At 32.0% G+C, this 15,214-nt stretch overlaps 1 protein-coding gene across 1 annotated transcript; it reads left to right on the top strand.

Annotated features, from left to right (window-relative positions):
- The first annotated feature begins 7,186 nt into the window (after positions 1-7,186).
- LOC127712019 (ankyrin repeat and KH domain-containing protein 1-like) lies at positions 7,187-13,549 on the top strand. Its single transcript, XM_052218177.1, has one exon. The coding sequence runs from the start codon at positions 7,187-7,189 to the stop codon at positions 9,584-9,586; it is 2,400 nt and encodes a 799-aa protein (XP_052074137.1). The 3' UTR covers positions 9,587-13,549.
- Positions 13,550-15,214: the final 1,665 nt, after the last annotated feature.

Raw genomic sequence — 15,214 nt, 5'->3', positions numbered from 1 at the left:
TTGAAACAAAAATTACCCATTATCTTAAAAGAGTTGTAATAGATAGAAAGAAACTGTAAATTATGAAAATTATCAGCAAGACAAGATCTTTAAATAAGTTAACATGATTGAAATCGACACCGTATTGCCCTTTAATGACGATTTGTACCATTTTTTTTTGTTGCGTTTTTGCTTATTATCTTGTAAATTTAAATAGACAGATATACATTTTAAATAACAAAAGAGATCAGCAAGACAAGATATGCAATAAGTCTGTTCGACTTAAGTCGTTGATCGACTCCTTCCTTAAGTTATTGCACTTTCCCCAACTTTTCATTGTTGCCTATTATCGTTGAAAATATAACAGAAACATAGAAACGTTAAAAGTATAAATGAACAGCAAGAGAAAATTTACAAATAAGCCATCATAGTTGAAATATTCATTTGACTCTTGATTATTGTTATTGCCCTTTAACGATAAATGTTACCATGTTTGGGCGTTTTTCCCTATTATCATGAATACTAAAGTACATAAATATAATCTTTAAAATAGAAAAATGTTCAGGAGGATGAAATCTATAAAAACGTCAATATTGTCGTCAGTTAACTCTTAATCTTTTCTTTAAAGATGTTTTTCAAAATAAGTTGAAGATGTAGGTGAGCGACACATGGTTTTTAGAGCTTTAAGTTGAATTTACCTTGGAGTTCAGTATTTTTGATATGCTTAGTCTTTCCTCAATTTTTATTTATGACAATCAACACCTGTACAATGACTTTTGTGCGGACAACATACATGTTTAGTTCTAAGCAATTTGGTATTTTTTGCTTAAAGTTTCTGTAATACTGAACCCAACATATTACTTAGCTATGGAATCTTCTTCCAATGTTAAATTAAGGGTATGTGGAATGATTGTCAAAGAGACAACTATTCACCAAGGCTGCAACATATAAATTTATATAGATTCAAATATCTTGTTTAAGGAGGGGTGACTCATTATTTGTACAAAACAACTCTGATTCAAGCATATACTTCTCTAAAACTGACATGATCAAGATGCTTAATTGTCAACATACCGGTATTTGTTACATTTAGGAAGATATGCTGGTTTTTTTACAAACAATAGGTTGGTCCATGAAAACCAATTGTGCTCAATTTATAGCTGGCTTGTTCTGTTATTCATCCGAGGCAGCAGACTTCATACAGAAGCTTTCAATGTGAAATTAAGAAAAGCTATATGTCAATATCGTTTGACTTCATGGTCTGCTATATTGATGACATCCTCTTACTGCACTGATTAATTCAAAGTAAAAAGATTATGTTGAAATGCATTTATCCATAAGAACATGAATCCGATGACCCCGCCCACGGATCAAGATGACATCAAGGCTAAAAGTAGAACATAGGGGAAAAATACAGTTCTTTTTTCTTATATCACTGAAAGTAAAGCATTAAGGGCAAATCTGACGTAGCGGAAAAATGTGTATCAGGTCAATATCTATCTGCCGTGAAATTTTCAGGCGAATCAGACAACCCGTTTTAAGGTTGCTGCCCCTGAATTGGTAAATTTAAGAAAAAAATTGCAATTTCAGGCTATTATATTGAATATTAAAATAGATAGGAATAAACTTAAAACAGCAAAAACTAATATCTACAAATAAGTTAACAGTTAACATGACCAAAATTGTAAATTGACCCCTTAAGGAGTAATTGTCCTTTTAAAGTAACATTTTCACATTTTTTGGTAATTTTTTGTAATCTTTTACAAAAATTTTCTACTCTGAAATTACTGTGCAAAGTTAAACCAAACTTTGCCTAAATCATCCTTAGGGTATATAGTGAAAATATGTATCCGATTACCCTGCCCACCAACCAAGATGGACACAATGGCTAAAAAAAGAAATTGGGATAAAATACATTTTTTGGCTTATATATCTCAAACTAAAGCATAAAGAGCAAATCTGACAAAAATAAAAATGTTCACCAGGTCAAGATCTATCTGCCCTGTAAATTCCAGACACATCAGACAAACCGTTGTTGGGTTGCTTCCCCTGAATTGATAATTTTAAGGACATTTGGCAGTTTTTGGTCATTATCTTGAATATAATAAAACATAGATATAAACTGTAAACAGCAAAAATTTTCAGCAAAGTACAATGTTCTACAAATAAGTCAAATAACCAAAATAGTCAATTGAACCCTAAAGGAGTTATTGTCCTCTAAAATCAATTTTTCACAATTTTTTGTAAATTTTTGTTTTCCTTTACAAAAATCTTCTCCTGAAATTACTGGGTTCAGTTAAACAATACTTGGCCGAAATCATCCGCAGGGTGTCTAGTTTGAAAAAATGTATCAGATGACTTCACCCAGCTACCATTATGGCTGCCATGGCTAGAAATTGTACAAAGAGGTAAAATGCAGTTTTTGGCTTATATCTCTGAAACTAAAGCATTTCGAGCAAATCTTACGGGGTTAAAATGTTTAGCAGGTCAACATGAATAAAATTGACCCCTTTAGGAGGTATGCTCTTTAAAGTCAATTTTCACTGTTTTTCGTAGATTTTTCAAAAAATCTTTTACAAAAATCTACTCCTCCTAAACTACTTGGCCAAAAGAATTAAACATAAGCATAATTATAATTAGAGTATATCGATTGAAAATGTATTCGATGACCCTGCCCTACAACCAACATGGTCCACATTGGGTAAAAATAAAACATAATGGTTTACTATAGAATTCTATGGGGAAAATGTAAAAAAACATTTTCAAATGGTCACAACTTGAAAACTAATTTAAATATTGATAAGACTGCAATGGGATGACTTGTTTTTTTTTCCATGGGGTGCAATTTGATTCAGGGGAGGTGCTTATAATTTCTCCTTGATTTTTTCTATTTTCAGATTTATCCAGTGTTACTTTTTCTATATACTATTATATATATATTTTTGAGCATACTTATATTGGGTGAATGCCCCCAGACCTGGTTGGTTAGTCGGGGTAAAAAAAAACCTTGCCCAGATTTTTTTTGGCCTAAATTATTATTAGGGTATCTATCATGTCTATAAGATTTTGACTTTATTTAACATGATTTCCAAAACTATAGGTGCGCAACACAGGCTCTTGAGAACCTCTAGTTTTGTTGGATATTTGGTCAATACTACAGAAGATTAAGATTTTTTTTAAACTGAAATATCCTCATAGGAGTTTGTATCCTTATATAATAAGTTTTACCCTTTTTGTGCATATTATGCATACACTTTAAGTTAGAAAATAAAAACAGGCAACTTTTTCAGCAATGCAAGATGGACAAACGGTAGTCTGATGAGTTATTTTAGTAATTAATTTTGGAGAGAAAAATGTAAATGCTTTTATGTTTAGATGAGCGAAATAGGTTATTAGTGCCTTAAGTTTAATCGTTTATTATAGGAATCACATATTATATCATTCTTTCTTTGCAGAGGTTGTTGGCTATAGAGGAAAATCAAGACACACTATTAGGTAGGTGATATAACTAGCATTTGTTGTTATGTAGGATTTCAGGAAACAATGCAATTAAATTCTATTAATGTATGTCACAGTTGTAGAGTGCATTTTAAACGAGTAAATGAAATTTTTTTTCCAAAAATGTACCTAGAAAATTAGTAACATTCTTCTGAATCAGTTATCAGTTGAAATTTAAATATAAGCTTATGTCAATGATAATTGGATCTGTATAATATATGATTATTTAATCTAATCGGCATTGTGTTGTTGTGCTGTTGTCATTTTGCCATTTTGTTTTTCTTTGTTGATAGATTTATTTGTTTTTATAGTGATTGAGATTATAACAAACAATATTGACTGCTTTACTCCTATTTTTGATATTTTTACTTATTAAGTCTGTTTGTTTTGTTCACACATTGTTGTCAATATAATGGAATGTTATGCGACTGTATTACAAGAGAGAGGTATAACTAGCTTTAAAACCAGGTTTAATCCATCATTTTCTACATGAGGAATATGACAGTTGTTTTCCATTAGTTTGATGTGTTTGAGCTTTTGATGCAATACAATGGATAATTGTATTACTTTCTTAAATCATAATTTGAAACAGTTCTTTTCTCTGTCATTTGACACTTTCCTATTTTGACATTATTATTTCTGTCAATTTGTTTTGAAATAATGTGTTGTATAACCATAAATACGGATTTTAATTGGTAATGTTGCATCCCTCAAAGTCATGCAAATACATAGATAGGGGAAAATGTTAACAGATGTCGCATCACATATAGACAATCTTTTTTGCAATCACATACTTAATGGATTTTTTCAACAATCTGTTTTGTTATGACATCTTATTGCCTCAATTTTCGTAATTTAATAACACAATAAGTTATAGTATCTTATTAGTGAAAAACTGAACACTTCATTATAACCTTTAAAAGATAAGATCTTGAAATAAGTCAACAAAAACAGAACTGAAATTGTCATCAACTTCATAGAGAACTTGCGTCGTTCAGTGGATGTTTAATCCATTTTTTTCGAATTTAGCTACTTTCCTGAAAACTGATAATGATATAAATTACTGTTATCTTCTTAAATGATCAGCAGATCTGCAACTAGGTGAACCTTTGTTAGTGGATTTTTACCGAATTGGTCACAATACATTTAAGAGTGAAAGATGATTGTCACTGTCCATAATGCATTTTCATGTTCATCCAACTGAGCGATTAGGGGTCCTTGGAGCCTCTTGTTATAAATTCTCATATAAACATGCTTTTGCAATTTTGACTGAAACTGAGGTTTCAACTCGATATTTTTATTTAAGTCCTTTGCTGGGATACTTATCCAAATTTGTTCATCCTTTTAGCTGACCCTACTTTTTCTGATTAAAGTTAATGATTGATTTTATTTTCGATATATAAATGCTGATCAATCAATTTGTTTAGCTTTCACAAAATCTGCGTAACGTTATTAATTACAAAGTAAACAACTGACAATAACACAATTTAGTATAGACCCATCATGTATACTTTGCTGACATAGATGAGCTGTCAAAAAAAATCTTATGAAATAAAGTTGGATACATTAGAATACTATATACATATATAATGAGGGATGAACATGATATCTTTCATTATACCTATGAATTTTTGCCAGTTCATTCGAAGCAACAATTAACAGAAATCACAAAGTAAACTCAGTATTGATAATGTATGAATTTCTTTGCATTCAAACGGAAAATATTTGCTATTTTCCTTTGATTTGTGAGGTCTTATTCAGGAATGTCTTTCTGATTCCCCATTTGTTCAAGAACACACAAATGACCACAGAACAGTTATTTCGTAGTGCATTTCTTTAAGACAATAACTGAAAATAAAAAAATATACCACCTACGCTTTCTAAATAATATTTTACAGTGTTGTACTACTGTTGGGACAAATTATATCAAAACTATAGAAAAATTCAGCAGCTCTAACGCAACATATGGACATTTGTAAGTTAGGGGGGTCTTGAAATCTTTTGACAGCTTCCGAAATGCTTATTTTTAACCTTTTCAGCTGGACCAAATCACTTCTTTACTTTAGAATTCGCGACCCAAATTATTTTGCAGTGAAATTTCACCCCCCCCCCCCCGGTCCCCCCCCCCCCCTTTACCCCCCCCCCCTCCCCTACTTGCTATTTGAGGCATTAAACATTGAGAAACAAATTTGGAAGGGGTATTAAAAAAATTGCAAGTAACCAACTGTCCACATTAGGGACTTTATTCGTGGACAACAAAAATCAAAGGACGATAACTGTGTTCCCGGACCGAATATAGTTTTACACTGCACATTGTAGTTTTACAGGCTTTTAAACAGTGCTTTTATGATACATTTTGTATTATGAAATGACACATTTTTTAACACCATCACTAGTTTTGAATACAAAGCATAGTTTGAGATGGAATAAAAATGTAAATCACAAGTAGAAATTTAAATTTATTTTAAATAATAAAAAAAAGTGCAAGTTTACTTTTTTTGTAGATTCTCAGAAAGTCGAAATTGAATTTTGGAAAGAACAAGGAGTTACTTTTGTTGATACGCCTGTGGTAAACGTGATTTCAGAGATCATGAAATCAGAACACAGCGTCTTAATAGTAGGAGAACCAGGTATTGGTAAGAGCATGTTAATGCATAGTGTTGCTTTAAAAGTACAGAAGAATATTGATTATAATATAATTCCATGTACTGGTATTCAGGATATACTGCAACATTATAAAAAAGACGATAGCCAGATTTTTGTTCTGGATGACATTTGTGGACGATTCACAGTTAGCATGTCTGATATCGAGCATTGGATGAATAACGAAGACCAGTTAAAAAGAATTCTGAAAAATGGGAAGACAAAAATTGCAGCAACGTGTCGATTAGATATTTACAATGATGAAAAATTCAAAGAATCATGCACTGTTTTCAAATCCAATATCTTTAATTTGTCTGAAAAATATACAAGGGAGGACAAAATAAAGATTTGTAGAAGTTATTTATCTGAAGCTGATATCCAACTGTTGGAAGATCAAAATGTAGATTTTACGCCGCTGATGTGTTATCTTTATTCCAAAAACGAAAAGTTTAATCTGACTGAGTTTTTGCAATGTCCTTTCGAAACATACAAAAAGGAATGGGACAAGTTAAAGGCATTAAATCCAGACAAATATTGCTCGTTATTTGTATGTGTTATTTATAATGGCATTATGAAGGAATCATTATTTGATGTGAATAATAAAAATTATACCAAAAACAAATCAGTTTTTGAACACATTTTTGAAATCTGCAGTATCAATGTTAGTACATCTAGAGGTAAGATTAAAACATATTTGAACAACTTGATTGGCACTTATATAAGGAAATCAAGAACTGAGTATAGGGTGATACATGACCAAATGTTTGACTTTATGTGTTGTTATTTCGGTAACAAGGATTATTTTGTGAGAAGTATATTGCGTTATTCAGACATCCAAGTATTCAATCAACGAACAAAGCTGGAATCTGTTAAGGACCAATCTGACCAATTCACTATAATGATATCAAGGAAGCATGAACATGAATATTTTGAGAGAATTAAAAGCGATTTACTACTTGGAAAGATGACTCAATGTTTCTATAATACACAAATGAAATATGAAGTATATAGAACTTTATTCCTCAAAATATTAAAGTCAGTAGAAGACACGATACTCATACCACAAATGGAATGTGAAGATTGTTCAGAAAATGATGACGACGACGATGATGATGATGATGATGATGATGTTAAAAATAAAACGTATTTTACAGAAAGACCATTCATATTATCATGCTTACGAGGATATTATGACATATTTCAATACTTTATTTCTAGAAGTGTTGATATTAAGAATTGTGATTCGATTCATACACCTCTGACTGCTGCCTGTAAGGGAGGAAATGAGAAGATAATACAGGTTCTTATAAAAAAAGGAAGCAATATTAACCAGGTAAGTGGTATTTGGGAAACACCTCTGACAGTTGCTTGTAAAGAAGGAAATGCAAAGATAGTACGATTACTTATAGAGAAAGGAAGTGATATTACCCAGCATGGTTATATTTTACCAACACCTCTGACAGCTGCTTGTAGAGGAGGGCATTTGGCGATAGTACAGTTACTTATAGACAAAGGAAGTGAGGTTAGTCATGTTAAGGGCATTGGGCAGCCACCTCTGACAGCTGCTTGTAGAGGAGGGCATTTGGAGATAGTACAGTTACTTATAGACAAAGGAAGTGATGTTGGTCAGGCAAATGGTATTTGGCAGACACCTCTAACAGCTGCTTCTAGTGTAGGACATAAAAAAATAGTACAATTACTTATAGAAAATGGAAGTGACGTTAACCAGGTTGTTGATTTGGGCCAAACATCTCTGGTAGCTGCATGTTGTGGAGGACATGAGAAGATAGTACAGTTACTTATAGACAATGGAAGTAATGTTAACCAGGTTGATGGTATGAGGCAGACACCTCTGACAGCTGCTTGTAGTAGAGGAAATGAGCAGATAGTACAGTTACTCATAAAAAATGGCAGCGAGGTTAATAAGGTTGACGGTGAGAGAGAGACACCTCTGACAGCTGCTTGTAGTGCAGGACATGAGACGATAGTAAAGTTACTTATGGACAAAGGAAGTCATGTTGACCAGGTTAATGATATGGAACAGACACCTCTGGTAGCTGCATGTTTAGGAGGAAATACGAATGTAATAGATTTATTAATAGACAGAGGAATTGATGTTAACCAAATTAATGGTAAGGGGCAAACACCTCTGACAGCTGCTTGTAGAAGTGGAAATGAGAAGATAGTACACTTACTTATAGACCAAAAATGTGGTATCAATCAGTTTGATTATATGTTGGTGACACCTCTGACAGCTGCTTGTAGGGAAGGATATTTGGAGATAGTAAAGTTACTTATAGACAAAGGAAGTAAGATTTTCGAACAGACTCTGATAGCTGCTTGTAGTGGAGGAAATGAGAAGATAGTAAAGTTACTTATAGACAGAGGGAGTGATGTTAACCAGGTAGATGGTATGAATCAAATACCTCTGACGGCTGCGTGTAATGAAGGACATGAGAAGATAGTACAGTTACTTATAGACAGCGGAAGTAATGTCAACCAGGTTGATGGTATGAGGCAGACACCTCTGTCAACTGCTTGTAGTCGAAGACATAAGAAAATAGTACAATTACTTTTAAACAATGGAAGTGAGGTTAACAAGATTGACGGCGAAAGGAAATCAGCTCTGACAGCTGCTTGTATTAGCAATAGTGAGAAGATAGTAAAGTTACTTACTGACAAAGGAAGTGATGTTAATCAGGTTGATGATACGAAACTGACACCTCTTATAATTGCTTGTTCTATAGGCAATATGAAGATGGTACAGATACTAGTAGACAAAGGAAGTAAGGTTAACCAGGTTGATGATATGCGACAGACACCTCTGTTAGTTGCTTGTAATGGAGGATATGAGAAGATAGTACAGTTACTTATAGACAAAGGAAGTGATGTTAACCAGGTTAATTATATGGGACAGACACCTCTGTTAGTTGCTTGTAGTAGAGGATATGAGAAGATAGTACAGTTACTTATAGACAAAGGAAGTGATGTTAACCAGGTTGATGGTACGGGACATACACCTCTGACATATGCTTGTAATAGAGGAAATGAGAAGATAGTACAGCTACTTGTAGACAACGGAAGTGATGTTAATCAGGTTGATGATACGAAACTGACACCTCTTATAATTGCTTGTTTTGTAGGAAATATGAAGATGGTACAGATACTAGTAGACAAAGGAAGTAAGGTTAACCAGGTTGATGATATGCGACAGACACCTCTGTTAGTTGCTTGTAGTGGAGGATATGAGAAGATAGTACAGTTTCTTATAGAAAAAGGAAGTGATGTTAACATTGCTAGTGATATAGGAGCGACACCTCTGACAATTTCTCGTGAGAGGGGAAATAAGAAAATATTACAGTTACTTTTAGACAAGTCAAGAGAGGTTGATCAGGCAGATGGTGTAGAACACCCTGACATTACTCGTACACGAAGAAATGAGATGATATATAGTAGATTGACTTAAAGATATACTGTTGACGAGGCTGGTGATCATTTTTGACAGTTAACGTTAGAGAAGGTTAAAGACATTAACACAGTTAGTATGAAATCATGTGTTAAAAAATGGTAAACATTTTCGATTGCTACATTCTGACTGTTTTATGTCCTTTTGTCGTTTTCATATTTGAACAAATTGTGTTCCTTAATTGAAACAGGAACCTTTTAAACAATATCATTTCAAACTAGATAGTGTTGGACAAATTTCATTTTAATAAATGATTATAAATTGTCTTTCTGTATGTTCTTATTCTAATTGTAAACGAAATATTATTTAGCAATACCGGTATTGTTTATAGTGTTGCAATACTGGGTTTGATTTTATTTTTTAAAATTGAATGTTAAAAAATATAAAAAATAAATCATTATATGACCCCTGGTGTCTTCCCTCTCTTTTCCAATCTAGTTTTGACTACATTTCCGTTTAAGTATTGATAGCTGGACAGAAAAGGTCGTTAGTCAATAGTTGATTTTTTTTTGTACTGAGCATTTTTGCATTAATTTTGATTTTGATAAGTTATCGCTGCTTAACAAAGTATAACTATTGATAAATATACAATATTAGATTTTTGTATGAGGCTGAGAAACTAGGGAAGGGCGAGGTTCTACCGAGCCATTCCCCAGTTTTGTGCCGAGTACAAAAAAGTTTATATTTTTATGACATTGACCTAATATTGCTTTTATACTGCAACTTAAATTAATACATTGATGGCTTTTTAAATTGGAACACAAATTTCAAACTTATTTTCATCCCTTAATAAACCCCTGACTATGGAAAAAGTGTTGCATGATGTAATTGACATTGCACAGAATATAGCTGTGTTACTGTATACTAGTTGCAGTATAAAAGTATATATTTGTTGTATGTTATAAAGCTATTCTCACGAAGCAGTCGATGTAATATATCAAATTCATTAACAAAAACCTGAAATTAAAACGTATTCATTTCAGATTTAATTTTTTACTATCTAATGTTTTTTAAGCATGTGGACATAATAATTATTGTAAATAGTGATGTGATGTCATTGACATGACAGATATTGCTTTTATAGGTGTAGCTGAATATGTATGCTTTAGTTTACACAAAATTACACAGATACCACATATTTAAGTTCTGTTTTTTTCTGATTTTAGAAGTATGCTTTGCGGCATTGATTTCGTGTAAAAAAAATGGATTTTTATAAAAGAATATATAAAAAATATCTTTGGTACTTGAATTACCGTTCATTATGGGTTATGTATGGTGAAGATGGTTGAAAGACATGATAATAATAGAAATAAGAGAAAACCTATATCTATGCATGTTTACTGTCATCCCTGTTCTAAGTATACAAACACACACTGTTTAAGTCTTTTATATATGACCGTTATTAAATATCCGTTTGGCAGATGGTATCTGATATGTTCCTGATGTCGTAACTACAATCCCGTTCCCTTTTCACGAATGTGACCTACTGAATTAGACTATTTACCAGGTTTGTAATAACATGAGCAACACGACGGGTGCCACATGTGGAGCAGGATCTGCTTACTCTTCCGAAGCACCTGAGATCACCCACAGTTTTGGGTGGGGTTCGTGTTGCCTAGTCTTTAGTTTTCTCTGTTGTTTCGTGTGTACTATTATTTGTCTGTTTGTCTTTTATTTTTTAGTCATGACGTTGTCAGTTTATTTTCGATCTATGAGTTTTAATGTCCCTCTGGTATATTTCGCCCCTCTTATATATAAAAATCTTGAAAGAAAAAGAAAAATATATTAAGATTTTATTTTTCTGAGATTTTTGTTGTTGTTTCAGTTTTTCGTGTGATATTTGCGTGTATTCACCTGCGTGTATTAAGCTCTAATGAAATTAATATTTATTAGTATTGTCCAATACTCCGATATATGTTATATAATCACATCCATAACCATACTGCATGAAATATTAATCTATTGTTTGTTATTTTGAATATACACGTATTATCCTATGTTTTTGATTTTTTATTACATGTATTTGTTTTTTTGTATTATATTGTATAATCATATCTTTCTAATTTTTACTCAAAAATTTAATAAATATGGCAAATGTGTAAGCCTTAATTACTGCGACTTGATATGAAGACCAGCTACACAATCGCTTTTCATTTGCTTTTAAAAAATGATGGGGTTTATATAATGTATCAAAACACAATACTTCTTTTTCTTATTAAAACCTTTACTATAATGATTTCCTTTTTATCCAGATAAAAAATCTGGCTTTACAGGCAACAGGTATTGTTCAAGGAATTTTGTGATATTGCGTATAATGATTTGTTAACATTTTTATTATGTCAGTTGATCACTTGTTCTGTTGATTGATAACGTTTGGTTTTGTCAGATTTTAGACTTCCCCTTTTTTAATTTGTTTTGGAGTTCGACACTTTTGTTATACTTTTTTTCTGTTGTATACATAACTCGTTCAAGCTTATACAAGCACAATCTTATCCTACACAAGTAGCAGTGTTTATATGGTATCTCTTCTGCTGAAATGACTTATTAAACATGAAGCTAACTATAAGTTCTACCTAATTATGTTGAAAGGCGGTACAGTGCGGAGAAAAATAGGAAAAATGTCGTTTATATGTTCAATTTAATCGCCCAAAATAACACACGACTAGAATATCTCTTAAATCAAATATACACATTTTATAAAAGATTTTTTTGTAATTGTGTCAATCATGGCAACCTATTGTAAAGGTTTGTTTGAATTTTTATGTTTCATTGTTTTCAAGAGAATATCATTTTTGGAATAACCATCTTTCATTATTTTTAGCTTCTATTTCATTGATCCCTTGTCCATAAAATCATGCAATTCAACATGTTCATATTGTTAAAAAAATATCTTCATATAAAATATAGACATGAACTTTATGTTCCTGTCCATATACGTACACATTTGTCACTTATATTGGTAGTGTAATAAACTTCTTAAACATCCTTATAGTTATTCCTGGTAAAAGTTAAGTAGACCAGATAATAATGATTAACATTATAAAACTGCAATTTTCAAACGGAACTTAAGAACTCCTCTGGCAGTCATTGATTTTAATTAATACTCAAGTTATATTTCTATTTATTATATTTTTGCTATTATTTATAATGTTTTCCAGTTTCATGTTGTTATGAAAAAAAACCTAATTTTTATATGTTTATCTTTAAGTGTGTTTTCCTTTTTGTGTCAAAGAAAGGGTCTTTTTGTATTAAAGCAAAATCACCGACGGACATTTAAAGTGAACATTCGGCACTAATTCGTCCAATCCACTGAATACTTGCGCTGTCAAGGTTCACTGTTTTCAAGCGCGACCTCCTCGACAGATATTACGTTTATCTTTCCATCAAGATGACAGAATATGAAAAAGGTTAACCTTGACAGGAGAGATGTTCCAATTTCAAAGTAATCGAGGTTTTCTTTCCCTTATTGTTTTTTTTTTTTTATCTGGCACAGAATATCAGCAATCTTTTTTTCAAATTTAGTATAAAGAACAACTCAAAAACCGAAGGAACTTACTCTAGCTGAATGTTGACATATCCCATATTGTATATTGTAATTTTTGGAAATTTTGCTCAAATTCGCATAAGTAATAGTGTTCTCAATTTAAATAAGATTGACGTACATAAAACTCCTTTAGAAGAAAGAATGTGTCCGTTGTGTCTTTTAGAAGTAGAAGACGAATCTTATTTACCATAAAATATACAAAACTAAATACAATTAGAGATCAACTGTTTTCTAAAATTAGTAAAATAGTTACCTCTTTTTTTGAAAATGACTAATGAAGCAAAATTTTTAAATATTTGTATGCTTGTGGTGAGAATGATATAACTAGAATTATTGTAAAATTCATTAGTGACATGTACAATTCTAGCTTGATTGAGAAATACCTTGTAGTACCCCTCTTAAACAGAGATTAAATTATATATATATATATATATATATATATATTAATGTAACAATATTTTCGTTTTAGTAATGGAAGATATATATAAATATATATATATTCATTGTATATGACTGTTGATAGATCTGTTTCTGTATGTTTATGTTTTGCTAATTTTTATTGTCAAATATTGTAACAATCCTTTAATTTTGGATTTTAAACCAATAAAATATCTTTATCTTTATGTTTGACTGCATCGACACACATGATGATGCACACTATCCATGTCAAAGTTGATGCACATTTCGAAATTTACAGTCTTTGCAGTGATGCTCAAGCCCATCAATTGATCTCATATGGAAAGCATTGTACTAAGATATTCTCGCTTCATGCAAATGCGTATAATTCCTGCATTTTCTTTTAGACTGGTATACATCTATTGAAATCAATACTGTTTTTATCTCTCTTATTTAAACTGTTGCCGAATCGTTCTAGTATTCATATCAAGAAGAGAAAATAATGAACATGCGAAAAACAAACAAACATATGCACATCTGTTTACAAAACAAAATACATATAATCCAAAACTTTTTAAAACAAAACGTGATAAGTTCGAGATGGACTCAGGTTTATCGCAATACTAACCAGTTCGTGTACACTTAGTTTGGCTACAACCGCCGCGCAGCTTTTTCCCAGTACAAATGAGGCCATTAGCCACATTTGGTTATAAGTCGCATTCCGTAAATTCGCAAACAAAAAATAACTTTTCATCTGTAAAACAGATATTATATGGTGGTCAACCAAACTATGATGACATCCCAAAAACAACTTTTAAATACGAAATACAAAGCGAAATATAAAACTTACTTTACTCGAAAATATATCATATCCAAACTATCATTTCCCCTAATATTATATTTCTCAGCAGCTATAGTTTGTTGACATTTACCAGAGTATGAGATAACTTCTAAAAATACCTCTGTACAGTGAGCTAGTACAGTCCTTGGATGGTGTAAACTTCCCACTAACACCATACACCATTACACCATTCACCATACACCATTACACCATAACACCCTGTGCCATTACACCATACACGTTGCACCTTTGCACCATACACCTTACACATTACACCATAATGCATTTTGATTTCAAAGAAAGCGTGCGACTACAAAATTATTTATTTATTTTAAAAAACGAATTTTGATCACAATATTGTAAATTAATGAAAAAAATTGAAAATCAGTTCTTATCAATATTTTGCATAGTTTTAAATGTCGTACATCATACGTTCACACCATTCCCGATCGCACGTTACACCATTACACCATTTCCCTTTCCCCTTACACCATACACCATATCACCATACACCTTCTGCCATTGCACCATATGCCATACACCATTACACCATACACGTTTTTTTGGGAAGTTTACACCATCCACGGGCTGTACTATAGTAAAAGACCTGTAAGTCACCCTACTAACAATGGAGTACTCCGTAAGAGGTTACTCAGTGTGCTATGGGTATCGACGTCGATGCCTGGTTGTGGCAGTTTTGGAAGAAATTAGTGCTCTCTTGATGCAAAATCAAAAATGTTACTGAAAACATTCTTAAATGATATCAATACAATTGTGCTATTTAGAAAGAAAGAATATAGCCACAATAAAGTAGTGCACTTACTGTAATGACCAATGTTGCTACGAC

Source organism: Mytilus californianus, unplaced genomic scaffold (genome assembly GCF_021869535.1).
Source record: "Mytilus californianus isolate M0D057914Y unplaced genomic scaffold, xbMytCali1.0.p SCAF_8, whole genome shotgun sequence".
Taxonomy (NCBI): domain Eukaryota; kingdom Metazoa; phylum Mollusca; class Bivalvia; order Mytilida; family Mytilidae; genus Mytilus; species Mytilus californianus.
The sequence above is the reverse complement of the archived record's forward strand: the minus strand, read 5'-3'. Positions and strand labels throughout refer to the sequence as shown.

Coding starts and splice junctions, on each gene's coding strand:
- LOC127712019 (XM_052218177.1), top strand. CDS start 7,187: ATGGAATGTGAAGATTGTTCAGAAAATGATGACGACGACGATGATGAT.